Here is a 26,952-nt window from a genome sequence, read left to right as displayed (position 1 = left end):
AGCGGTGGGTAAGGAAATGGATGAGTCACAAAGTTTCACAAAAAAGCGAATATTTCGCGAAATGAGCGTCAGATCGAAAACTAAAGAATACGTGTTCATATATTTTTCAAAAATCTATCGAATGATACCAAACACAACCCCCACGGAGAGAGGTGGGGGTAAATTTAAAATACGAACCCCGCGATATTTCGCGAAATGAACGTCACATCGAAAAACTGCAAAATACATGTACCTATTCAATATTTTTGAAAAAATCTATCGAGTGGCACCAAACACGACCCCTTCACGGAGATGGGGTGGGGGTTGCTTTATAAACTTAAATAGGAACCCCAATTTTATTGCAGATTTGGATTCTTTACGTAAAAATAAGCAACTTTTATTTAAGACATTTTTTCGAATTATGGATAGATGGCGCTAAAATCGGAAAAAGATTGTTGGAAATGGAAAATTAGATTAAAAAATGGAAAGTCCCCCACTTTATGGAAAACTTAACTTAACTATTTTTGGTTTTCGGACCTACTATTCACAACCCAATAGGTCCCCATAACGCTCCAGTAACTGCAAATTTAGCATACTTTCCTCCCCTACTATTATGAATAGTACGGTAAATTTAACTAGTTTGGTGTTTTGGTGGTGACAGGACCTTCAACACACACTTTAATCAGTTGTTTACTGTCAATGTCGTTTGTGTCTGTCAAAGTGTGTAGTTGCAAATACTTGTGTACTCCAATTGCCTTATTTTTCTCACAAAATTAATCAAAATTAATAGACATGACTTATGATTTAGATCAAATAGAGCTTTATAGCAATGCTTTCGCTTTTAGTTAAAAGTATGAGTATTATTTAGATATATTTTCGGATAGAAAGTGTCCATAAAAGTAGGCTATTTTTAAACAGAAATACAGTGATATCAGGACTTAGTACAATGTATTCAAAACGGAACTCTGTCTTTAGAGACATTTACAATAGGCAGTATGATTATAAATTGAGTACATTATTTAGGTCAACAAAAGGTAAGTGTTTAATATTTTCCAGCTGAACATCCAATGTATACCTACATCTCAACAATATGTATAAGTATATTTTGTAAAATTTGAATTGATATCCTTTATTTTTAAATTTTGTGTTGTATAGATATTTGTGTCTCTAGTTAGCTTAAATATAACTGCATTCAAAACTATATCAGCAAAATTTATTAAAGAAAAATCTTTCATACCAAAGTTTCAGTAGGTAGTACGGAAAACGAAAAAAATATGGGACAGATATGTTCAGTAATTATGAGAACACAACAGGAAGATATAATGGTACACATGTATTGGAATTATCCCTAACAAGCAGTTAATCAACTATGTGGTGCAGTGTATATAACTTGTTTAAATTACAAAGGCATAATAAGGAAATTGTACAAATAATTATACAGTAGCAGAAGTTTACATTTAAATATACCATTAAATTAGTGATTTGGTTCTTTATATGACTAATGACTACGCTTTATATGACTAATAAATACTTTATTTATGACTAATGAATATTGGGATCTGATTTTCTGTTATTAATAGGTTCTTTTGACTTCTTGTATGGCACATACTTGCAGATTTTAATCAATAATTTTGTACTCACTTAACAAAATAATAGAGAGGTTTTGGATTCCTTTTTTTTTAGTGAGTCATTTTGGCTAAAGAATAGGATAGTGTACCTAATTTGTATTATTGCCAAACATGTTAATAACATGTAAGTAATGTCTTATTGACCAGATAGCTCAGTCGATAGAATGTCTTACTTTCATACATATGGCTGGGGATCAAATCCCAGCACTGGCGAGGATATCTTGATATTTTTAAAACATCTACTGGCTCCAGGTTGTCTTAGCCTGAATAAAATAAGTACCTTGGGTAAACCAGGGGTAATAATAGGTGGTTGAAGCATAGCACTGCCCCTATGTCTCATTGGAAGTGAATCACATTAGCTTGAAACAGAGAAAATGGTCTTTCAACCGTTTTTAAACTTTAATATTTACTATGGGATACTTGTGTGTAAGTACTATTGACCATAACATTTTTGAGAGATTATTTACTATCTTCACTGAGAATTAACCACAATTTTAGTTTAAAATATGTTTATTTTGGTGTTTTGAGTTCCACCTTGGACATTGCCATGTCAAAATAAACATATTTTAAATAGTTGAAAGACTGATAAGTTTGTACACACTTGAATGAATAAGGGAAAATGAAAATGTAGTATGTCAAAGTGTGTAAATAATTTTATTTCCTTAGCTGAGCGCTTTCGACATAAACGTCATCATCGGAGCTAATGCTAAAATAAAAAAAGAGATCTTGTAAGAAAAAGAAGTACAAAACTCTTTTTTTACTTACGTCAAATACTAAAAAAGTACCGCTACATAGAGGTGTAAACAAGTGCATCTTAGGAATGTAAATTTGATTTTTAAATTTTGAATGCTAACTTAGTCCTCCGTACAACAGCAAACAGCAAAAAAACAGAAAGAAACGGCCACATACACGTTGCCGTTGCACAAAAACATATAAACTTTTTTCATGGTCCGGGTCTCGATATCACCCGTCCATCCTTGGCCTAGTAACAACAGCTGACTGACAAGGTCGGATATTCAAATCTGCTTTTATCTGTTCTGCGTTGACGTTGACAGCTGACGTTGAAACATGAATATTTTAAACATATTGAAAGGAAAATTGAAAATTTTTACAATGAAATTGATAAGGAAATGTACCTTAGATGTTTGTACTAATCAACTATTAAATTAATTGATGACATGCTTGATTTTGAGACTAATTGGCCCAACTTACATACACTGTGTTAAGTTAAAAAATTAAATTAAAAAACAAAAAAATTATTAAACAGAAAGTAATGAGAAAGATCAAGTTTGATTGTGAATTCTCAAATTCAATATTCAGAAGATGTTAGCTTGTTGAAGTTAAAGATTGAGATAATATTATATTGTTGTTATTTATCATCTTTTTGTCATTTATGTAAGTCATTGCAATGACCTTGACTTGGTGTATGGATATTTTATTAAGTTGAAAACCTAATGTTTATGTAGAAATATTTTAACATTTTAACATCATAGCATTTAATAAAATCATTTAATATTTCTACATAAACATTAGGTTTTGAACTTAATAAAATATCCATAACCCATTTTAACATCATAGCATTTAATAAAATCATTTAATATTTCTACATAAACATTAGGTTTTCAACTTAATAAAATATCCATACACCAAGTCAAGGTCATTGCAATGACTTACATAAATGACAAAAAGATGATAAATAACAACAATATAATATTATCTCAATCTTTAACTTCAACAAGCTAACATCTTCTGAATATTGAATTTGAGAATTCACAATCAAACTTGATCTTTCTCATTACTTTCTGTTTAATAATTTTTTTGTTTTTTAATTTAATTTTTTAACTTAACACAGTGTATGTAAGTTGGGACAATTAGTCTCAAAATCAAGCATGTCATCAATTAATTTAATAGTTGATTAGTACAAACATCTAAGGTACATTTCCTTATCAATTTCATTGTAAAAATTTTCAATTTTCCTTTCAATATGTTTAAAATATTCATGTTTCAACGTCAGCTGTCAACGTCAACGCAGAACAGATAAAAGCAGATTTGAATATCCGACCTTGTCAGTCAGCTGTTGTTACTAGGCCAAGGATGGACGGGTGATATCGACACCCGGACCATGAAAAAAGTTTATATGTTTTTGTGCAACGGCAACGTGTATGTGGCCGTTTCTTTCTGTTTTTTTGCTGTTTGCTGTTGTACGGAGGACTAAGTTAGCATTCAAAATTTAAAAATCAAATTTACATTCCTAAGATGCACTTGTTTACACCTCTATGTAGCGGTACTTTTTTAGTATTTGACGTAAGTAAAAAAAGAGTTTTGTACTTCTTTTTCTTACAAGATCTCTTTTTTATTTTAGCATTAGCTCCGATGATGACGTTTATGTCGAAAGCGCTGAGCTAAGGAAATAAAATTATTTACACACTTTGACATACTACATTTTCATTTTCCCTTAAACATATTTTAAATTGAAATTGTTGTTAATTCCCATTAACACATTCACTGCAACTTTTTACAAGAGTTTTTATCCAGGAGCAGAAAAAATATACCATTTTCAAAATCAACAGCTTCCTGTCGCTGATAGGAGTCATGCACATCTAGTAAAGCATCACAGTGGCTCTGATGTGTTACGGAATGTGTTCAAGATAGTAAATTTAAATACCCCAAGAAAATAGGTTCAGAACAATATTTTCTGAAATTTAAAATAACTCTGTGTGTTTATCTCTAATTTATAAAATTTGTGGAGTATTGATCCTACTGATATCCCAAGTTAATAGTATATTCTCAACAACATTTACAAATTATTTATATATTAAAAATTATATGAAAATATAACATTGACAGTGTTTTGGGTCAAATATTTTGTTTTCTGGCCTTGGTTTAGAACCTGGACCTCGATTTTTGACCATTCGCTTCGTTATCGAACGTATTAGCTTTGTATCTGTTTAGTGTACAGATAGCAAATGATCGATAATGAAGCGAAGGGTCAAAAATCGAAATCCTGTAGCCATGAAAGACCAGAGAAAAATACTGAAACAACACTTAAAGGAAGCAAGAGAAAGGGTTCAGAAGGCATCGCTAAATTATAATAAGCTAAAAATAAACGACAAAACATATACTGTGGAAAGCTTAGGATACAAGAGGACACAAAACGAAACGATGAATACTAAAACACCTCAAGGAAAACCCAGAGGAAGAACATATACTGAAAGATCACCAGGAGATGACGAAAATGAATCAGAAAATATGGCGAAAATAACCAAGACTGCAAATAATTCCGGCACAAAGCCAAAAAACTGAGATTGTATGTAAAAGTAGCACATAGTAAAGAACAAACGACTAGTATCACTAAAACATACCGGCAAACGAATATGGAAAATGCATTTATGGAATGTAAAGAGACTATAAAGAAAATGGATGAAAACCTGAAGACGAAACTAGCACGGAAAAAGAACAACGAATCAAACATAAGAAAAAGAGATAGAAAAAGAAAAACCAAGAAGAAAAATAGAGTAAAAGTAGGAACCTGGAACGTTCAAACATTATTGAGACCAGGAAAAATGGAAGAGGTAGCAAGAGAAATGCAAAGATACAGAATAGACATACTAGCACTACAAGAAGTAGGATGGAAAGGAGAAGGATAATCAAAAAGAAAAACTACACAATATACTACTCGGGAGAAAACAAGCAAGGAAAAAACGGTACAGCATTCATGGTTAACAGTAAGATTAGGGACAAAGTTATAGAATTTAAAGCGATAAATGGACGAATGTCGTATATAAAAATAGAAAACAAACAAGCCAATATGACAATCATAAACATATATGCACCCACAGAAAATGCACCAGAAAATGATAAAATTGAATTGTATGAACAACTGGAAGAATTATATGAAAGATTACCCAGAAATGATATAGTACTAATGGTTGGTGACTTCAATGCAAAAGTAGGCAAAGAAAACCAGTATAAGGAAGTAGCAGGGAAAGAAACTATTCATGACGAGACAAACGATAACGGAAGAAAATTATGCCAACTAGCAGCAATAACAAACAGTTACATTATAAGTACAAACTTCATGCACAGAAGAGAGCATAAAGTAACATGGTTGATACCTGGCACAACAGATGGCAATCAGATAGATCACATACTAATATCCAAAAAATGGAAAGCAATAATGCACGATGTCAGATCATATAGAGGAGCAAACGCGGACACAGACCATTTTCTAGTAATACGAGAAATCAAAATGAAGATAATTAAAGCAGAGAGAACAAGACAAAACAAAAGAAGATGGAATCTGGAGAAGTTAAAAGTACAGAAACTAAGAGAACAATATGAGACAACCCTAAAGGAAAACCTAACACAAGCAAATAACACAGAGGACATATGGAAAAATATAAAAGAATCCATTTTGAATTCTGCTGAAGAGGTGGTAGGACAGAGGAAAATAAAAAGAAGGAAAGAGTGGTTTGATGCAGAATGCGAAAACAAAATCAAACAGAAAAACCAAGCAAGAGATAAATGGATATCAACTAAAGAAGTGCATCATCGAAATGAATATAAAGAAAAAAAGAAAGCAGCCGATAATTGTTGCAAGAACAAAAAAAAAACTGGATCGAAGAGCTGTTAAAGGAACTAGAAATAAATAGTAAAGACAGCGCCAAACTATTTGGATACCTAAAAGCTCAACAAAGAAAAGGCAGACCAGTAGTTAAAATTGACAATAGATCATGGGAAACACACTTCACAGAACTATATAGATGCAAAGAAAGCCCGGAAGAGGAGGAAGGCGCAATGGAAGACATTAGAGATAATGAAATAGGGATGCTAACACATGATGAATATTTAGCCATCATTCAAAAAATGAAACAGAAAAGAACACCAGGTCCAGATGAAATTCCCAATGAGCTAATTAAAAACGGAGGGGAAAAGTTATTAACAACCATCTATAACCTAATAGTTAAAATATGGGAAGCAGAAGAAATGCCCGAGGATTGGAAAGAAGGCAGAATTATACCAATATTTAAGAAAGGAGAAGTAACAAACTGTAACAATTATAGAGCAATATCTCTACTGAGTACAACATATAAAATTCTAACAGCCCTCATCAAACAAAAACTCAATCAATTCACAGAGAAAAAAAATTGGGGACTACCAGCAAGGATTCAGAGAAGGCAGATCCACTACAGATGCGATCCACATAGTTACACAAACAATAGAAAAATGCCACGAACACAACATAGAACTCCACATCCTCTTCGTAGACTTCAGACAAGCCTTTGACTGTATTGGAAGAAATAAATTATTTATTGAAATGAAAAATCAAGATATACCAGCAAAATTAATCAGATTAACAAAAATGACCATGGATGGAGCTCGAGCCAAAGTAACAACAGAAGAAGGTAGCACAAAATCAATTGCAATAGAAACAGGAGTGCGACAAGGCGACTCCCTGTCAACCACATTATTCAACATAGCACTAGAAGGAACAGTCAAGGCCAGCAAAATTAAAGGAACTATAGCCCACTCCTCAACACAAATAGTTGCATATGCAGATGATTTAGTTCTTATGGGAAGAGACAAGGAAAGATTAAAAGAAGCAGTAACAATCCTGGCAAAAGAAGCACGGAAAAGAGGTCTAGAAATTAACGAAGGAAAAACAAAATATCTACTCTGCTCTAGAAGAGAAGATAACAGGATGAGAGAAATCAAAATAGAAAACTACACTTTTGAAAGAGTCCAACAATTTAAATATTTGGGAGTAATAGTGAATGGCCAAAACAAGAGAAGTGAAGAAGTAACGGAACGAATACTAACAGGCAACAAAACATACTGGAGATATCATAGGCTTATGAAGGACAAGAACTTATCCAGAAATACAAAACTGAAAATATACAGAGTTGCAATCAGACCAGTAGTTACGTACGCAGCTGAGACAATGTGCCTCACGGAAAAAGATGAAGAAAAATTGAGAATATTCGAAAGGAAAATCCTCAGACGCATTATGGGCCCGATAAGAATGGACAACGGAGAAATGAGAAGAAGAATGAACCATGAACTAAGAGACATAATGAAGGGAGAAGATATAGTTAGATTTATTAAATCACAGAGGCTGAGATGGCTGGGACACATAGAAAGAAGGAAAAACGACCGACTGATTAAGAAGATCACCAGATGGAAACCGGCAACTGAAAGACCAAGAGGAAGACCCAGAGAGAGATGGGAGGACCAGGTCATGAGAGATATCAAAATTCTGGAAGTGAGAAACTGGAGGGAAGTAGGCACATATCGAAATGAGTGGAAGAAAATTGTAACGAAAGCCAAGTCATACAACAAACTTTGACAACATACAAGTGGAATGCGGAGTGATTCACCGCAATAAGCGAATCAAAGAGCTCTAAGTAAGAGCGGCAAACATTCCACCTGGAATGAAAAGCCCTGATGATGATGATATAGTGTACTATTACACGATGTGGAAGCTTGGATGTTAACAGTCAGCTTGTTACGACGTTTAGAGAGCTTTGAGATGTGGGTATTTCGTCGTATGCTGAAAATTCCATGGACCGACCGCATTAGAAATGAAGAAGTTTTAAGGCATATGAATAGAGAACGTGAACTCACAGAAATTGTCAAGAAACGTAAAACATCTTATCTTGGACACATATTAAAACACGACAGGTATAACTTCCTTCAACTTATTATAGAAGGGAAAATAGAAGGAAGACGCGGCCCGGGTAGACGACAAATGACCTGGCTGAGCAACATCAAAGAATGGACAGGATTAGACTTTCAAAGTCTAAAAAGCCCACAATAGAGACGACTTTGCAAAAGTCATCGCCAACCTTCGCTAAGAAAACGGCACCCAAAGAAGAAGAAGAATAAATTAATAATTATTAATATATTGGTATATTTATCAACAGACGATAATACATTAAATAAATATAATATGGAATTAAAGTGCGCATGCTTTGTCGTGAACTAAAAATCACCTTCAGGGTCCGCGAACGAACATAATGACACTGACATTATAAAAATTCGCCAAAATTGTCATATTTCGCCGCTACGGACGCTGGCATAGTTTTGTGTATCTCCACCATGGTCACGCACGGAACGAATAAACAATATAATATGTCTATTTTAGACCTGGATCCCGCGTACTAAAAAAAGTTGATTAATAGCAAGCTGAAAATTTGTTATAACTTAACGGTGTCTAGTCGGACAAACTTTGATGTACGGGAATACTGGAACAGGGGAAGTTTTAATTGTGGAACAGTTTAAAAATTTGGAAAGTCAGATTACGAAAGCGTCCCATGTATTTTGTCGGACAGAACATCCAATTGATTTGTTACCCTTTCATTAAACTCTCATGCAAAAATCAGACTGACCAACATGACTTATTACTAACCAACATGATTCCTGTCATTTGACATGTTCTTCGTGTTCCACTCATTAAAATGCCCAGTTAGTGATGAACACCAATCTGATTTTTGCAAGAGAGTTTAATGAAATGGTAACAAATCAATTGGAAGTTGTGTCGGTACGACAAAATACATGGAACGTTTTCGTAGTCTGACGTTCCAAATTTTTAACCTATTCCACAATTAAAACTTTCCCTGTTCCAGTGTTCCCATACATCAAAGTTCGACATCAAAGTCCGACTAGGTACCGTTAAGCTATTAATCAACTTTTTTTGGTACGCGGGATCCAGGTCTATTTGCTTTTTATTAAAGGTGAAGACTGGTAAAGTATATGAACATAGAAAATACCTTAAAATGAGAGTGCAAAGTTATTTTTGTAAATTGTTTTGCTTAATTATTGCAAAAATAGCTTCATAAGTATAGCTTCATAAAGTATATTTTTTGAAAATAATTCCCAACTCTTCTAAAAACTGCACAAAAAATTTTTAATTTCACGAGAGAATGGGGACAATATTACAAATACTCTGCTATAAAAATTTCAAGGTGTCAATAGTTTTGAACAATTGGAATTGTTTATTAAAGAAAGCTTTTATTTACAAAAGTTATTTTGCGTAAACTGTTAGGTTAGTTATGAATTCTGAAAGCACCAAATTAAAGAGACAGGCTAGTTATCAAATTGGATTATTTAACAATTAAAAAATTTATGTTAAATATTGTAAAATAGTTTTACAAAAGTGCATATTGTGATTTTAAGCTTATAACCATTTAAAATAATTCAGGAAGTCAATTTTTTTTATTCGAAATGTTGGAATTTTTACACGAATTTAAAAAAAAATACAATGTTTTATGAGCCATAGAACATGATTTAACTTTTTTTTTTAAATTCACAGGGGCTTTGTGTATAAACATTAAGAAATTTAAAAAGCACAATTTTAGATTAAACGTTCAAGTTTTGACAAAAAAAAATTCAAAACGATTCCTTTAAAACGAGCCGTTCAAGAAGCTCCAAAGATAAAAAGTTTAAAAGCGAAAATATTTGCATCCTCTTGATTTTATTATTTCAAATACTGAATTCATAGCTTAAAATTTATAAAATTCAACGAAGATTGATGTTTTTTTATTTGGGTTACCCCCTTGCATATATTATAACAATCCCATTAGTTAATTTGTGATTTGTTTATTTAACCCAGTAACTTGTTTACACAATTTAAAATAAATACTTATTTTGCAAAATTTTACTTTTCTCTTATTATTATTATTGGAAAATATTATGAAATGATAGTCAACTTAAATATTTATGTAAGTATTATAGTTATAAATAGATAGTATCCTGGCGTTGAAAATATCACCTTCCTGGTCTTGTTTTTGTTGATTATCAGATTATAGGCATTAATTCAAATTACTGCAAGAGTTTAAAGTTAGGAAGACAAGGAATAGCTATTTGTATAACAAGGGAGGAAAGTGCTACTTTTCCTCCCGAGAATGAAGTTTACTGCCCGACGCGTAGCGGAGGGCAGTAATCATTCAAGGGAGGAAAAGGCACTTTACTCCCATGTTATACATATGGTTTTTCCACCTTCCTCAAATAACAAGTCATTTTTTTATTTTTACTTAATTTATTTATGTAACTAACCAACAAAATTTATTAGAACTAAAACTAGCAAGTAGGTACAATATAACTGTCAACTGTCAAATATAAGTCAAATTATTAATGTAAACATTGTTAAATCAAAATAACAATTTACTGTTTTTTACCATTCTGCAAAATAATTCTGTTTTATAAATAAACGTTAAATGTATAGATACTTACGTAATAGAAAATAGATATTGTACAGGGCGTCAATAAGTTATATTTCATGAATGACGTCACTTTTACTTTTCCTCCCTAGGGAGGAAAAATATTTTCCTCCCTAGGGAGGAAAAGTACAACTTTGCTCCCTACAATCAGGTCCGGAAAAGTATACTTTCGGTAGAGGTAGGTGGAAAAATATGTTTTGTAGAATAGTTTTATTATCCTAGTACATTAAGAATATGATGCAGGCGCGGATCTAGAAATTCATAATAGGGGACGGGCTAGAAAATATTATTATTATTCAGATTTGGAAATACAGTCCAGATTTAGCCATAAGGCCCTCACTCCCCCAAAGGGAAAAATTCTCTCATCCCAGATACCTGCGGTATCAAGAGGATTGATCTCTAGTAGGACTCTTTCGAGCCCTAGATGATTTAGTAAACAGGAGTAGGAGTATCTCCCAAAAATTTTCGTATACATCTTGCTGCAGAGAGTAGTTCAGCTTTCTGCATGGTCTTATAGAGATGCTCATTCAGACCCAGCTTTTTTATGCTTTTTAGGAGGTTCTTCAAAATCACTCCAGACTCCAGTAGTAGAGACTATAATAGGTATTGTCTGGGTATTTTGCATTCTCCATTGTCTTCGTATTTGAATTTCCAGATCTCTGTACTTGGCGATCTTTTCAGTGCATTTAGAACGCAGGTTATTGTTAGTTATCGCCACATCAATGAGTGTTGTTTGTCTAGTTAATTTATTAACCAACACGAGATCTGGTCTATTATATGCCACTGTTTGGTCTGTGAGCACAGTGTGGTCCCAGTATAGCTTGTAGTTGTCATTCTCAAGCATACTCTTGGGAACGTATTGGTAGTATGGGAGATGGTTTGTTTGTAGAAGTCCCAGTTTTATGGCTACCTCATGATGAATGATCTTTCCCACTAAGTCATGCCGTTCCTTATACTCAGTTACAGCAAATACCTGTCAGCCTCCGGTAAGATGTTAGATGGTTTCTTGGGCTTGGCATCCATATTGGCATTTGTCGTTTTGGACCTGAGGGTCTTTGACAATATATTTCAGGTAATTTTTGGTTGGTATAACCTGATCCTGAATGGCCAGTAATGAACCTTCCGTTTCATGGAACATCTTTCCTGATGTCTACCAATAGTTCGACGCTGTATTGTCGACATAGTCTTGGCTGACCTCATTGGGATGTCGCCCGTGCAGATGTTTACCCATCCAGGTGCGCATTTTTTCGTCCTTTGTAAGGTGGTTTATGCGCATTTCTGGTTCCCTCAGTTTGATCGGTGTTGTGTCATCTACTGTGCAAATATCGCGATGAGTAGACGTCTCAGCCTGCAACTGAAAATAAGTTCTTAAATTAGCAATCTGTTTTTCTAATTGTTCACCTATATCCATAAGTCCTCTTTCTCCCAAATTCCGTGGTAATGTCGTTCTTTCTACTGCGCTTCGAGGATGGTATTTTTGTGTCTTTGTTTTTGTAAACTTAACAATGCCAAATGAATAGCTAAGCGCGGAACATGCGTAGGTGTTTATTGCCTTAAACAAATTTCTAGGCTTAAGGTGTGACCGAAGCAGCTGTTTTATCCTTCGTATAAACTCCGTAGTTATCTCAGTTTTCATTAGCTTATGGTCAATTTTCCGCGCCTGCTTTACTCCAAGATATTTATACATATCGTTCTCACCCATGGTCTCGATGTTCTGGCCATTTTGCATATCGAATCCTCTGGGCTGTATTTTTCCTCTGACTGTATTTAATATACGGCGCTTATCTAGTCCAAAGTGCATACTAATATCATTAGAAAAGGATTCTACAGTTTGTAGCATCTGCTCTAGTTGGTTTCGAGTGGCCATTCATTTCAAATCATCCATATACAACAGATGATTAAGCTTCGCCACCACATGGTTGTTATTTTTGATGCTAAAACCTGAGTCAGTGGTGCTCAATAGCTGAGATAGTGGATTTATAGCTAGACATAACCACAGTGGATTCAACGAATCTCAATGGAACACGCCCCAGCTGATTGCGATATTTTCACCATAATACACAATTTTAGGTAAAAATTTAATAATCTATTTTTGTAGATGATGAGAACTTTGTTCAAAGATTGGGACTGATAAAAAAGCTTCAGATCCATATGGGATGTGTCAACACAATATGTTGGAATGATTCTGGAGAATACTTACTGTCAGGTTCAGACGATCAACATTTAGTGATTACACATGGACATAAGTACAACGTTGTCGCAGATTACTACACCAGTCATCATGCAAATATCTTCAGTGCAAAGTTTCTTCCTTGTACTAACGATCGCCAGATTATTTCCTGTTCAGGAGATGGGCTTATTATACATACAGGTAAGTTACGGGAATACTGCTATTTAAAATAAGATATTAAATACGATGTTCATATGCTCGGCAAGTAAAATTCAAATAGTAAAACAAATCCCAATAGTCCATGTGGTGAGACCGCTCCCGTCTGAAAAATTTTCTGATTCGGTTTCTTTGTGGATTCCTATTCAAAAATGTCCCCTTTAAACAAATCTGAAGGGTGCCGGGCGGAATTTTTGGGCAGAAATTGTTTAAACAATTTTTTTAAACAAATACAAAAGATCACGTTTTTTTGCTCTGAAATATATATTTTTTGTTTTTATTAATAAGTTTGTTTTGTTTTTATTATTTATAAGTTTTTTGGGACATTCTAAACAAGAAAGGTATCTTGTAATTTTTCTCAAAAATTGACAGTTTTCGAGTTATAGGCGATTTAAAATCTGAAAAATGCGAAAATACGCATTTTCGAGGCTTAAAAACTCATATTTAAATTAGTATTTTTGAGGTTGCCAGATACTTAATTTGAAGGTTAAACCATAGATATATAATACTCTAGATTGCGCCCTACGATCTTAAAATGGGTGACGGTTGCGACAGAGATAAATGAGCCTATTTGGTCGGTAGTCTCTTTCTAATTCAAGGGGAGTATCGACGACGTCACTATCCTACTCTGTCGTCGAGTATTTTAGATGGTTTGACAGTTCGAGCGGATGGCGACGAGAACTGGTCGTTTGTCTTCGGACGTGGATAATCCTGGTTCGAATCCCATACCAATCTTTACTTTTTTTATTTTTTATTTAATCAATATTGCGTTTATTAGATATTATTACATCTCTAAAGTAAATCTATGCAAAGAAATATATAACAAATAAGAAAAACTGTGTAGGTACCTATAGATTTTTAAAAATATAAAAGCCAATGTTATTTTTTTAATAAGTTAATTGTAGAATAGTATAAAGTAATTGTTAAAAATATTCGTAAAAAATTACCAATAATTAATATTAACATAATGTACCATCGATTTATTAATTGAATCGGTCATTTCAAAAACAACATGAGTCACATATTCCTAATTTTACAGAAGAGCAAAGAAAACTAACTATATAGTCGAAAGATGGATGAAATGGATGACATCAAAATTCAGAGTTATATTGTAGTTTTGTTCCTAATGTTTTTACTGGACTGGTGTCGTTTTGCACACAACGTTTATCCAGTGGCGGCTCGTATAACTTTAGGAAGGTAGTGCCAGAATCCGGGCAGCTGCCTAAATTTTTTGTGGCGGTTTTACGATATGGTCAAAAAGGATATAAAATATAAATAAAAAAAAAATAGGCGCAGATATTTTTATCTTATATCTATATATTTACTATTTTTGGGATGCCAAAAAATTTACCAAAATTTATCAAAACAGTTCTGTAAATTAAGTAATTAGCAATAAAATAAATTCAACTTACCACCAGTATTTACTGCTGATGTACTTTTTTTTTTTGTTTTTTTCATCACTAGGTGGGGAATCTGCAAACAGACGTCGGAGGTAAACATTTCCAACAGTGCTGGGTTCCTGAGCTGAAACCTCATCAGTGTCACGTCGACCAGTTTGGCCCTAAATCGGACCTCCCTGCCCTCCGTAACTCCGATGTGGCCGGGACCAGCTAAACCCCACCCCTCTCATACTAGGGCATCAGGGTGGAATCGCCCGTTAGGGCATGACTTCTCCCCGATGTCCTTCTTTTGCCCGATTCTCAGTCGCTCGTCATCACGCATCAGCTTCCGTTTCTCACACTCATCCGACCACCACGTCCTTTAATCCTATGCTGTCAATGTTTCATTCTTCCTACCACTGCTGATGTACTTGAAGTTTGTTGTTACGATATGGTCTCTAGAGCCTATTTAGAAAATTATAAAAATAACACTATTCTATTATTTACACACACGCACAAAGTTATTTAATATCACTTTTAAAGTTTACGATATGTGAAGTCCATCCTTCTTTCTTTTTTGGAGGCAAAGTTTTCAATGACTTTATTATTAAAATTGTCAATGCCATTTACAAAATGTCTTTCTGTAGACAGCATACCTAAAGCACTTAGTCGTTCTTCCTTCATGGTATTTCTGAGGAATGTCTTAATTCGTTTTAGCATTGAAAAACAACGTTCTGCTTCAGATGTTGACATGGGAATGGTTATTAATATACTTAAAAGTTTAACGGTTTCTTCAAATGTACATTTTAAACCTTCATCATTTTATAAAACAGATAACGGAACAGCCCCAGAGGTAGTACTTAATTCGTCTCGCTGATACAATACTTGTAATTCAGTTTTAAGTCGAGTTTTGTTTAAAAATAAAAATTGTGTGCATGTTTCATTAAGAAATGATTCGGGGAACTTATCCTTATAAGCAGAAAACTTCTCTGACATAAATAAATGAGAAGCAACTAAATGTCCGGAGAAGGTAAACCTTGTTTTTATTTGCAACAAAACTGCATCGCATATCTCTACGGCTTCCCGTTTTCTGCTGGGCCTGTCCTCTTCAATTCGCGCCATTTTTTTTTATTGGTTCATCATTATCGGTTTGTCTCTGTGACGTGTTTATTTCTTCTTGAATACTATCCATAATGACGTCCATTTGCTCCCTTATACCTTGAATTGCTGCTGCAAAATTCTCCAAATCTTTTTTCACTTTGACAGAATCAGTGCATACTTTTTGCAATTGATGAAAAATAATTTCTACGTGAGGCATAATTTTATTAAAAATAAATAGCCAAAATACAAAATCTTTATCCTGGAGCTTTAATTTGTAACCATTTGCTTGATTAATGGAAGACAAATCACGTGAAGTACTTTGTATAATGTCCATAACTGCAATGAGGTCTTTTCTATTTTCATGAACAGTATGAACACTTCGTGATTGAAAATTCCAACGTGTTTGGGAAGATTTTGGCAACCTGCGATTAACCACCTCATCCAAAATTTTTGTTCTTTGAGGGGACGTTGAAAAGAATGAGCACAAACCAGATAAATTAGAAAAAAATATCCTAGCCTGCTTATTGATGGAACATGCACTTGTCATAATTAAATTCATTTGGTGTGCATAGCAGTGAACGTAATTTGCAAGAGGATATGTCTCCTTAATAATTTTTTGCACACCATTTAAGCCACCACTCATAACAGATGCGCCATCATAACTTTGAGCGATTAATTTGTTTGGAGTATGTTTTAACAATGGATTTAAAACATTTAAAATACATTCAGCGATTGACTTAGCATCATGTCCGCCCGGCACGTAAAATCTCCAAAATCTCTCAACTGGTCGTCCTTTACACAAATATCGAAAGACTATAACTAATTGAAATTCACCAGCAACGTCTGTGGTTTCATCGGCAATCACTGCAACATAAGGAGAATTTTCAATTTCTTTCTTAATTTCCTCGTGGTAAACATCTAACATGCACTCCAGTAGTTCATTTTGTGTTGTTTTTGATGTACCTTTAAAAGATTTGGAACTTTGAATGTGAACCTTTAAGTCGTTGTCTAATTCAGCGCTAAAATTGACCAGCTCCTTAAATATGCCTCTGTTGTCTGAATTTTTCGTTTCGTCGTGACCTCTTAGAGCTAACTCAAAAGCTCCACAAAACCTTATACAATTTATGATTTGATTCAAGACATATCGATTCTTATCTACCTGTTCATTATGTTTAATTAGAGTATCACGATAAGCTGAATTTAATTGGGTTTTTATATTTAACTTACCAAGCATTGAAAAGCTAAAAACGTTATTCATGTGCACTTTAGATTTTTCATGGGATTTCAATTTCTCCCATATATGTACAAGATCATCGGTGCCTTTGTTTGACCAAGTCTCGTCACCTCCAAACAAAACGCATACAAAACAGAAGAGTTTATTAGTTTGTTCGCAACCACACAACCAGCTATTTTTATCATAAATAATTTTATTAAACTTACGACAGCGAAGTTTTTGTCCATTTCCACTTTGTTTTTCAATTTTTAAATCGGGTAAAGGCCGACCGAGTTCTTTAATTTGTAGTTTTTTTTCTAACGAAAAACCACCAAAAGAGTTTTTTAATATACTAATTTGATTCATTGTCAATAAATAAATTAAACGTAGAAAATAATCAAAATATTATTTTTATACCTACGACACCCACGATCACAACGCACTAACTAATAATTACAAATTAAAAAATATAGTAGAGTATAAACACAAATATACAATACAGTAGTAGACAATAAACACAATAGCGTCAAGCGAACGCGTAAAGAAACTAGAAATATGTAGATCTAAAACATTGTATCTTAAGATCCACTAACTTCCTTTTCGAGATTTCGAGCCTGGCACGGAGACTCCAATTTAAACGTATGTTAAAAGTGCAATACCGCTCTCTCTCTGTCACTTACACAGGATGCTCATACAATCTTTCTCTTTTCTCACGAGCCACTATGCCGTTCGGCACTGGGATTTTTATGATTTTCATCCTTTATCCGGTCAGCTGTGGGTGGCCAGAGTCGGTAGATTTGCATTGCGCTACACAGTTGCCAGATTTGATATAATTTATAAAAATAAAGAGAAATATTCACAAAAAAAATAAACAGGCATTAAAATGTTTTTAAGATAAAAAATATGTTTCTGCATAGTTAGCAAGGTAGTGCCATGGCTCTATGGCATTACCTCACGGGCCGCCACTGCGTTTATCTTAAAGGAGTCTATTCCTCTCAAAAAGTTAGTTTCTGAAAATTGTGGACTTTGCTGTTTTTGAAATGACGGATTCAATTATAAGTAATTAGACATTATTTTTATTTATGAAACTATTGTTATAATTTTTAAAAAAAAAGTAGAAGCAAAACAAACATTCACATCATTCGAATAAGGACGAATTTATATTAATAACGAATGACTTTTATTTTACTATGCAGTTCACAAATGTATTCCAATATTAACCTACTATACATACATTTATTATCTGCTAGATTTACTTAGGTCCATTTTTCAGATGTAAAAATATCTAATAAACGCAATATTGATTAAATAAAAATAAAAAAAGTAAAGTTGGTATGGGATTCGAACCACGATTATCCACGTCCGAAGATCAAAGACCATTTCCCGTCACCACCCGCTCCAACTGTCAACACATATTACTCGATAAAGTGGGATATTCATGTCGTCGATATTCCCCTTAAATTAAAAAGAGACTACCGACCAAATAGGCTCATTTATCTCTGTCGCAACCGTCACCCATTTTAAGATCGCAGGGCGCAATCTAGAGTATTATATATCTATGGTTTAATGGGTTAAACATTCAGCTTCAAGATTTTGAAGAGTGATTATAAGCGATTTAAAATCCGAATGATGACAAAAAACGCATTTTCTGATTTTAAATCGCTTATAACTTTAAAACTTAACTTTTGAGAAAAATGTCAATTGTTTTATTTTATTTAGAATGTCCCAAATAATCTATAAAGAATATTTTTCGGAGGCAAATAGGAGATTTTTGAAATAGAGCGCGCCGCACCGACAAAAAAATCAGATGGACATGCATATTTAACAATTAAAAAATAACGATTTAAATTAAGGTTAGACGTGATCACTCTTTAGAATCTTGAAGCTGAATGTTTAGACTTCAATTTAACGATCTGGCAACCTCAAAAATACTAATTTAAATATGAGTTTTTAATGTTGTTCTGAAGCTATTTCCTTGTGGCATTTTTATGATTAACTATTTAGTGGGAAATAAGCCACAATTAAATTGAAAAAAATAGTATAAAGAATAAAAATATAAAATAAAATAAAAATAAAAATAAAAAAAGAATAGTATTTTGTATTTTGACAACGAAACCCGATTTGGGCTTCGAAACGTTAATAAAATTATTTTTTCAATTTAATTGTAGCTTTTAGTTATTTAGTAATTTAGTTATTTCCCACTAAATAGTTAATCATGAGTTTTTAAGCCTCTAAAATGCGTTTTCGCATTTTTCAGATTTTAAATCGCCTATAACTAGAAAACTATCAGTTTTTGAGAACATTTACAAGATACCTTTGTTGATTAGAATGACCTACGAAACTTAAAAATGTATGTTCCAGAGCAAAAAACGTGATCATTTGCATTTGTTTAAAAAAAAATGTTTAAACAATTTCTGCCCAAAAATTCCCCCCGGCACCCTTAAGACGGGAAATTTTTTCAGACGGGATCGGTCTCACCACATGGACTATTGAGAAAAATCTCTACATATCCAAGTAGACAAGGCGAAAACGGCGGGTTCGTTGGGAAAAATATTCCCATGAGATTTTTTTGCATAATTACATTCGTGAGACATCCCAGAATAAGGTGCAAGAAGTCGCCCACGTGAAAAGTGGGCCTAATTTTTTTTAACAATTTTTTTTAATCAAATTGCAAAAATCAATATTTTTGGCCCGGACAATTTTTTTGTAGGTTTTTTGGACCATTCTGGATAATCAAGGTGTCTTATAATTGTTCTCTTAAGTTGATCGTTTTCGAATTATAAGCAATTTAAAATTGAAAAAAACGAAAAATGGCGATTTTTAAGGCTTAATAACTCGGTTAAAAGTTATTATTATAAAAGTCAGAAAGTGACTAAATCAAAGTTTAATCCCCCCCTACAAGATCCCGAAGAAATTTTTGTCATTATTTTATTACTAAGCTGTTATTTTTAAGTAATAATATTGAGAGCCATGCACGTGGTAGGCGGCCGTAAATGTGAGTGCAAGTACGATGTACAATTGGACTGCCGGAGTGGCATCTCTCTCGCACTCAGCATTTACGGCCGGCTACCACGTGCATGGCGCTCCATATTATTACTTAAAAATATCAGCTTAGTAATAAAATAATGACAAAAATTTCTTCGGGATCTTGTAGGGGGGGCATTAAACTTAAATGTAGTCACTTTCTGACTTTCATAATAATGACTTTTAACCGAGAAGCCTTGAAAATCGAGATTTTTCGTTTTTTTCAATTTTAAATTGCTTATAACTCGAAAACGATCAACTTTAGAGAAAAATTATAAGAGACCTTTTTTAACCACAATGGTCCAAAAACTCCATAAACCACAAAAAAATTTTAATCGGCATACTAAAACTGTATCTTGAAGTAGAACAACTTAGCAATCAACTGCCTTACTGTCTAAATCATTACTACTGCCAAAGACATACAACAAATGTTTTGAGGATAGTAGATGGAACCATGATACTATAAATAACAAGATTTTACAAATAGGTTAAAAAGATAGTATCTTCCCGTAGCGCAAATACGTCCTAGTTCGCGCATCGCATGACGTAACTGGAGACCGGAATTTGAATTCTTGTTGTTATCTTATAGTCCAGGCTGTATCGTCGCCCCCGTTAGATAACATATTCCGATTCGATTTTGTTGCACAAACTCACTTAAAAGAGTTCCTTATAACAAATACACAGAGTGTCGGGAGGTGTCGCGGTCGGAAAATTGTTTAAACAATTTTTTAAACAAATTCAAAAAATCAATTTTTTCACTTCAAAAAATCAATTTTTTCACTTCAAAAAATCAATTTTTTCACTTCAAAAAATCAATTTTTTCACTTCGTATAATTTTTTTAAATTCTTTATGAGCCAAAAAGGTATCTTGTAATTTTTCTCTAAAATTGACTGTTGTTGTGTTATACTCGATTTAAAATTTGAAAAACGCGAAAATGGCCATTTTCAATGCTTAATAACTCGGTTAAAAATTATTATTATGAAAGTCAAAAAGTGACTGAATCAAAGTTGAAAGCCCCACCTACAGGATTATGAAGAAATTTTGTCATTATTTTATTACTGAGCTGTTATTTTTAATTATTAATCAAGAGCGCTAAGTGAGGCGGCCGTCATTGTGAGTGCAAGTGAGATGCACCATTAGACGGCGGGAATGGTGCATCTCTTTCGCACTCACTATTGACGGCCACCTATATGCAGTTAGCGCTCATTGTTGATAATTAAAAATAACAGCTTAGTAATAAAACAATGACAAAAATTTCTTCAGGATCTTGTAGGGTGGACTTTAAAACTTTGATTTGGTCACTTTCTAACTTTCATAGTAATAATTTTTAACTGAGTTATTAAGCCTTGAAAATGGCGATTTTCGCGTTTTTAAAATATTAAATCGCGTATAACTCGACAAAAATAAATTTTAGAAAAAAATCACAAGAGACCTTTTTTGCTTATAATGATCCAAAAAATCTAAGAAAATTGAACGAATCGAAAAAATTAATGTTTTGAATTTGTTTAAAAAAATTGTTTAAACAATTTTCTGACCGCGGCACCTCCCGGCACCCTGTGGATATGTTATAAGTACCTCTTTTTGAGTAAGTTTGTTAAAAAAAAAATCGAATCGGAATAATTTACCTAACGTGGGCGACCATACAGCCGCGGGCAATTCAAACTAATCGGAAATCATTCGGTCATTACGAACCATTACGGACTTGGGTCTCCAGTTACGTCACGACTTCCTTCTCTTCGAGATGCGCAATATATTATCTTGTTATTTGTAGTATCATGAATGGAACAGAAATAGGGAGTTGGGGAGTTATGGAGCGAAGAGATCACGAGGAAGACTACAAACGCGGCGGAGCGATGACATTAAAAGTATTGCAAGGTAAACATGGAAACGTCTGTCACTGGATAGAGAAGCATGGAAGGAAATCACAAAGGCCTATATTCGAACAATCAAATAGATTTTTTTTTAAAGATCATCAGCGTAGTTTAACCTTATCTATTGTCAAGCTTGTTAGTACAGCACTGAAAATGTTTAAACAAATTAACAAATATTTATAACTTACTATTGTTGATTCTGTTTTGATTTAAAGTATTTCTACAGACTTGAATCGTGCCCAAGAAAGTTCTGATGCTCAATTTAATTGTCATGCTGGTACAACAACATACGAAGTCATCACTGTTCCCAATGAGCCATACTCATTTTTAAGTTGTGGGGAAGACGGTAGTGTACGGTATTTTGATTTAAGGGTGAAAAGTAGGTAAGTCATTTTATTTTTTTGTTTGTAAATTGGTTTGCATATTATTTATGTGGAGCGTTTCTAATCAGCGATAGTTTATTATAGGTATTAGGGAACGGCCAGGCTTGCGAGTGATTTATCGCGCTAAATAAATCGTTCACGACAATGTAGCGGCGACAAGCGAGAAGATGTCCACAGAAAAGCGATCCAAATATCAGTTTTCGCCATGCTTCTCACACGTTACGCCTTTAAGAGACGCCGTAAGCACCCCTACCGGCTTCGAAATGTATTAGTCTCTCGTCAGGGAGTGCATATGTAGCGTTCTCTGACTGAACCAAATAATCCCCGGCCTCCAGTCTCGGATCGCTTCTTCTTCTTTTTGTATAGACATGACTGTCTGTTTTTTCAACGTGCCTCTAGTAAGTTGTCATTCCATCGTTTTCGTGGTCTTCCCACTGATTATTTTCCTATTGGGGAACCGTCTCTCGCTGTCCTGACTATTGCAACGAACGAAATGGCAGAGATGCCCTAGCGACATCTGCTAGAAAAAAGTCTAAGTGTTAATCTAATAGCACGTAAAATAAAATTTAATTTAAATTCGAGGGATCCATCTTTCGTTGGAACTTTCCGCGCTGAGCAGATGGGACGTGAATTGCAAATTTTAGAATTTCCTCATCTTCTTTAGTTTCAGCATCCGTTTTGGCTTGCATTTTTCGAAGCCTCGGAGGGGTAACCAGAAAGATGGTCCCAATAGGTTTTAATCTGGTGGAATATAAAATATTTTAAAAATATTTTAAATTTTATTTTATGTGCTATTGTTTGTTTTTTAACCAAAAAGAGTGATTCAAATTTACCGCGCCGTAATGCTTGTTTCTAATTGGTTCTACCGCAGGCAAGTTTACTCCACTGTTATTAAATTTTGACACTAATGACATTTATGAAATTTTGGCACTTCTGTCATTTTATAGGTTAATTAAGTATATCGGCGATTTTTTGTGTTTTCTGCATTATTCCTTTAATTTTTAGATTTTTAGTCTACTTTTATATAAAAACAGTTGTTTTTAGAACTCTTTAGCGATGTGTTAGTATAATACAGGGTGTAACAAAAATACAGGTCATAAATTTAATCGCATATTCTGGGACCAAAAATAGTTCGATTGAACCTAACTTACCTTAGTACAAATGTGCACATAAAAAAAGTTACAGCCCTTTGAAGTTACAAAATGAAAATCGATTTTTTCCAATATATAGAAAACTATAAGAGATCTTTTATTGAAAATAGACATGTGGCATTCTTATGGTAGTAGTATCTTAAGAAAAAATTATAGTCAAATTTGGACACCCCATAAAAATTTTATGGGGGTTTTGTTCCTTTAAACCCCCCCAAACTTTTGTGTACGTTCCAATTTAATTATTATTGTAATACCATTAGTTAAACACAACATTTTAAAAACTTTTTTGCCTCTTAGTACTTTTTCGAAAAGTCAGTTTTTATCGAGATATTTTGAATATTTGTCAAATCCACCACATATTTGTATATGGCTAAGTACGATTATGGAGACTTTGTAATAATATGAAAATTTATTTATAATTTACATTTTTAGGTATATTTTGAACCGTATTAAAAAAGAAGTCACATCTCGATAAAAAGTGCCTTCTCGAAAAAATACAAAGAGGCAAAAAAGTTTTAAAAACACTGTGTGTAACTAATGATATCGCAGTAAAAGTATATTCTGTTTAACTAACTAATGGTACCACAATAATAGTTTAATTGGAACGTACACAAAGATTTGGGGGGTTTAAAGGAACAAAACCCTGATCAAATTTTTATGTAAATATATTAAAAAAGAAGCCGCATCTCGATAAACACTGGCTTATCGAAAAAAAAACTAAGAGGCGAAAAAGTTTTAAAAACGTTGTGTTTAACTAATGGTACCACAATAATGAATTAATTGGAACATACACAAACATTTGGAGGGTTTAAAGGAACAAAACCCCCATAAAATTTTTATGTAAACATATTAAAAAAGAAGCCGCAACTCGATAAAAACTGCCTTATCGAAAAAATACTAAGAGGCAAAAAAGTTTTAGAAATATTAAATTTAACTAATGGTACCACAATAATAATTTAATTGGAACGTACACAAAAGTTTGGGGGGGTTTAAGGGAACAAAACCCCAATAAAATTTTTATGGGGTGCACAAATTTAAGTATAAATATTTTGTAAGATGTTCCTGCCATAAGAATGCCACATGTCTATTTTCAATAAAAAATCTCTAATAGTTTTCGATATATTCGAAAAAATCGATTTTCATTGTGTAAATTCAAAGGGCTGTAACTTTTTTTATGTGCATATTTGTACTAAGGTAAATTAGGTTCATTCGAACTATTTTTGGTCACAGAATATGTGATTTAATTTATGACCTGTATTTTCGTTACACCCTGTATAATATGTATGAATTATCATCGAAAGGTGATATGATCAACGAAAAAAGAAGATGAATTTGGTGACTTTTCTAGTAACTTTCTTGGATGTGAATCTGTCTTTTTAGTTTACTCCTCTTGGTTAAAAAACTCAACTATATTAGATTAAAAATTAAAACTTAGACTTTTTTTCAATATTCATTGGGTTTAATAGTTATTTTCCTAACAAGTGCAGAAAGTCATTCTTTTCCGCACGCGACTGCAGTTTGCCGAACGACGCGAAGCAGGAGTTCGGCAAGCAGTCGAGTGCGGAAAAGAGACTTTCTGCAAGAGTTAGGAACAATATTTTTTTAAGAGTCTTTAAAAAATTACCAAATCTTAATCAATTAATTTAATTAATATGAAAATACATACACAAATTAATTCTTTGACAAGGTTGTCAAAACCAAACTTTGAATATAATTAGTTAGCATGACGACGATCTTGGTTTCCATGACGATGATTCAAAACGACTGTTATTGTCTACCGATTTGACTTTCGAATATTATGTCAAAATAATTTTATATCATCGAATTGTCGCGTTAATTTCATTAAAACAGGAACACAATAAGATATATTTGAAATAAATTAGTAAATAATATCTAAATATTAGTTTATTGCATGTATTATAATTACTTTAAGGCCATATTAACATACCTAAATTAACACGCGTGCGGAAAAGTAAAAACCGCGTGCGGAAAAGTAACACGCGTGCGGAAAAGTAACACGCGTGCGAAAAAGTGAAACTTTCTAAACTAAAATGCGTGCTCGAAAGTAGACATTTTTGCACGCTAGTAGAAAGAATATTTTTTGTAATTCAGTCGTCCACAATTTATCTCTCGAGAAAAATCGCTCACAAGCCTGGCCGTACCCTTAAACAGTGGTAATATTACCGTATTACTACACAAATTTTACTATAAATATTACGCCAGTCAATGGGAGCAAGAATAGGATATTACCTCCGAATTCTATCCTACTGCATGGATTTTAATGAAATTTTGGGCCTAGCCTTATCTCCTAATTCAAAGTCTACCCTATGCCGATGTGTGCTTTTATCTTGGGGGTGGTTCCCACCCCTTCTTAGTGGTGGAAACATTTTTGGTTAAAATTACCACGGAATTTGCTAGAGAACCTAATTCTAAGCAAAAACTGTTCTATAATTTTTTTTTGAAAACTCAAAATACTTTTTGAGATATTCGTGGTTAAAAATTGGACGTTTTCATTGAAACATAATACCTTTTCGAACGGTTTTTTGCGAATACCTTAAAAACTATACATCTCACGAAAAAAACTATATTAAACATTTTTTAGGTTATAAAAAAACAAAGAGACACTTGCCTTCATAAATCTTCTAGTTATAATACAAAAAGAGATATGGTAGGTGAAAATAGTTTGTTTTTTGGTACATTTTCAAATTGGTGTATTCAACTTGAAATAACAGAGAAACGGTCGATTTTAGGTGTATAATGCTACTAATACCTTTTGTAGGCCTCCTTTTTCTCCATGAAAATGATAAGATATACAGCAATGAAAAATAAAAAGGAAGTTTTTATCTGAAAAAGCCCTACATTTTTGTGTGGTATCTTTTTTTCGTATCTCTTATATTTTTCGAGTTACATCGAGGAAAAGGAAGATTTTTAAGAAAATTTAAAAATGCGCTCTATAATTTGATCTTATTTTTTTTCAAAAACCATTCATTTTAATCTAGTCCAACTTTTTGAACATAGAAATAACACTATAATAAAAAGTATTATAGAAGGAAAATGATGTATTTAAATTCTGATGAATGCGGGGTTAAATATACTTTTCATTTCTTTGTAAAATAAATTAGTCATCAACTTTTTTGCGGAATATCTCGCTTAGTTTGAATATAATCGACATTTAGTATTGATCATTTTAAAGGTCTTTTCAAGCACTACAAAAGTTATTAGTATCATTATACACCTAAAAACAGTTTCTCTGTTGTTTCAAGTTGAATACACCGATTTGAGCATGCAGTAAAAAAAACAAACTCTTCTTACCTACTATATCCCTCTTTGTATTTTAACTAGAAGATTTATAAAGGAATGAATCTCTTTGTTTTTTTATAACCTACAGAAATATTTTATATAGTTTTTTTGTTAGATGCATAGTTTTTAAGGTATTCGTAAAAATCCGTCCGAAAAGGTGTCATTTTTCAATGAAAATGGCCAAAATTCAACCACGAATAACTCAAAAGTATTGAGTTTTCAAAAAATAATTATAGAACAGTTTTTGTTTAAATTAGGTTCTCTAGCCTCTTCCGTGGCTATTTTAACCAAAACATTGTTCACCCCCGAGAAGGGGTG

The 26,952-nt window shown here is 33.2% G+C and overlaps 1 protein-coding gene across 2 annotated transcripts in view; it reads left to right on the top strand.

The window, feature by feature from the left end:
* Nucleotides 1–676: 676 nt before the first annotated feature.
* LOC114330527 (DDB1- and CUL4-associated factor 6) overlaps nt 677–26,952 on the top strand; it is a 76,727-nt gene continuing 50,451 nt past the window's right edge. Inside the window, exons 1-3 of one of the 2 annotated variants that reach the window (XM_028279880.2) lie at nt 677–1,013; nt 12,924–13,196; nt 22,027–22,183. In XM_028279880.2, coding sequence (XP_028135681.1) covers nt 926–1,013; nt 12,924–13,196; nt 22,027–22,183 — 518 coding nt within the window. In that variant the 5' untranslated portion in view covers nt 677–925. The remainder of the gene's footprint in view (nt 1,014–12,923; nt 13,197–22,026; nt 22,184–26,952) is intronic. The other variant, XM_028279879.2, reaches the window with a different exon arrangement.

The sequence above is a fragment of the Diabrotica virgifera genome, chromosome 3 (assembly GCF_917563875.1).
Source record: "Diabrotica virgifera virgifera chromosome 3, PGI_DIABVI_V3a".
NCBI classification, from domain to species: Eukaryota; Metazoa; Arthropoda; class Insecta; order Coleoptera; family Chrysomelidae; genus Diabrotica; species Diabrotica virgifera.
This window is presented reverse-complemented; position numbering and strand designations above follow the sequence as displayed.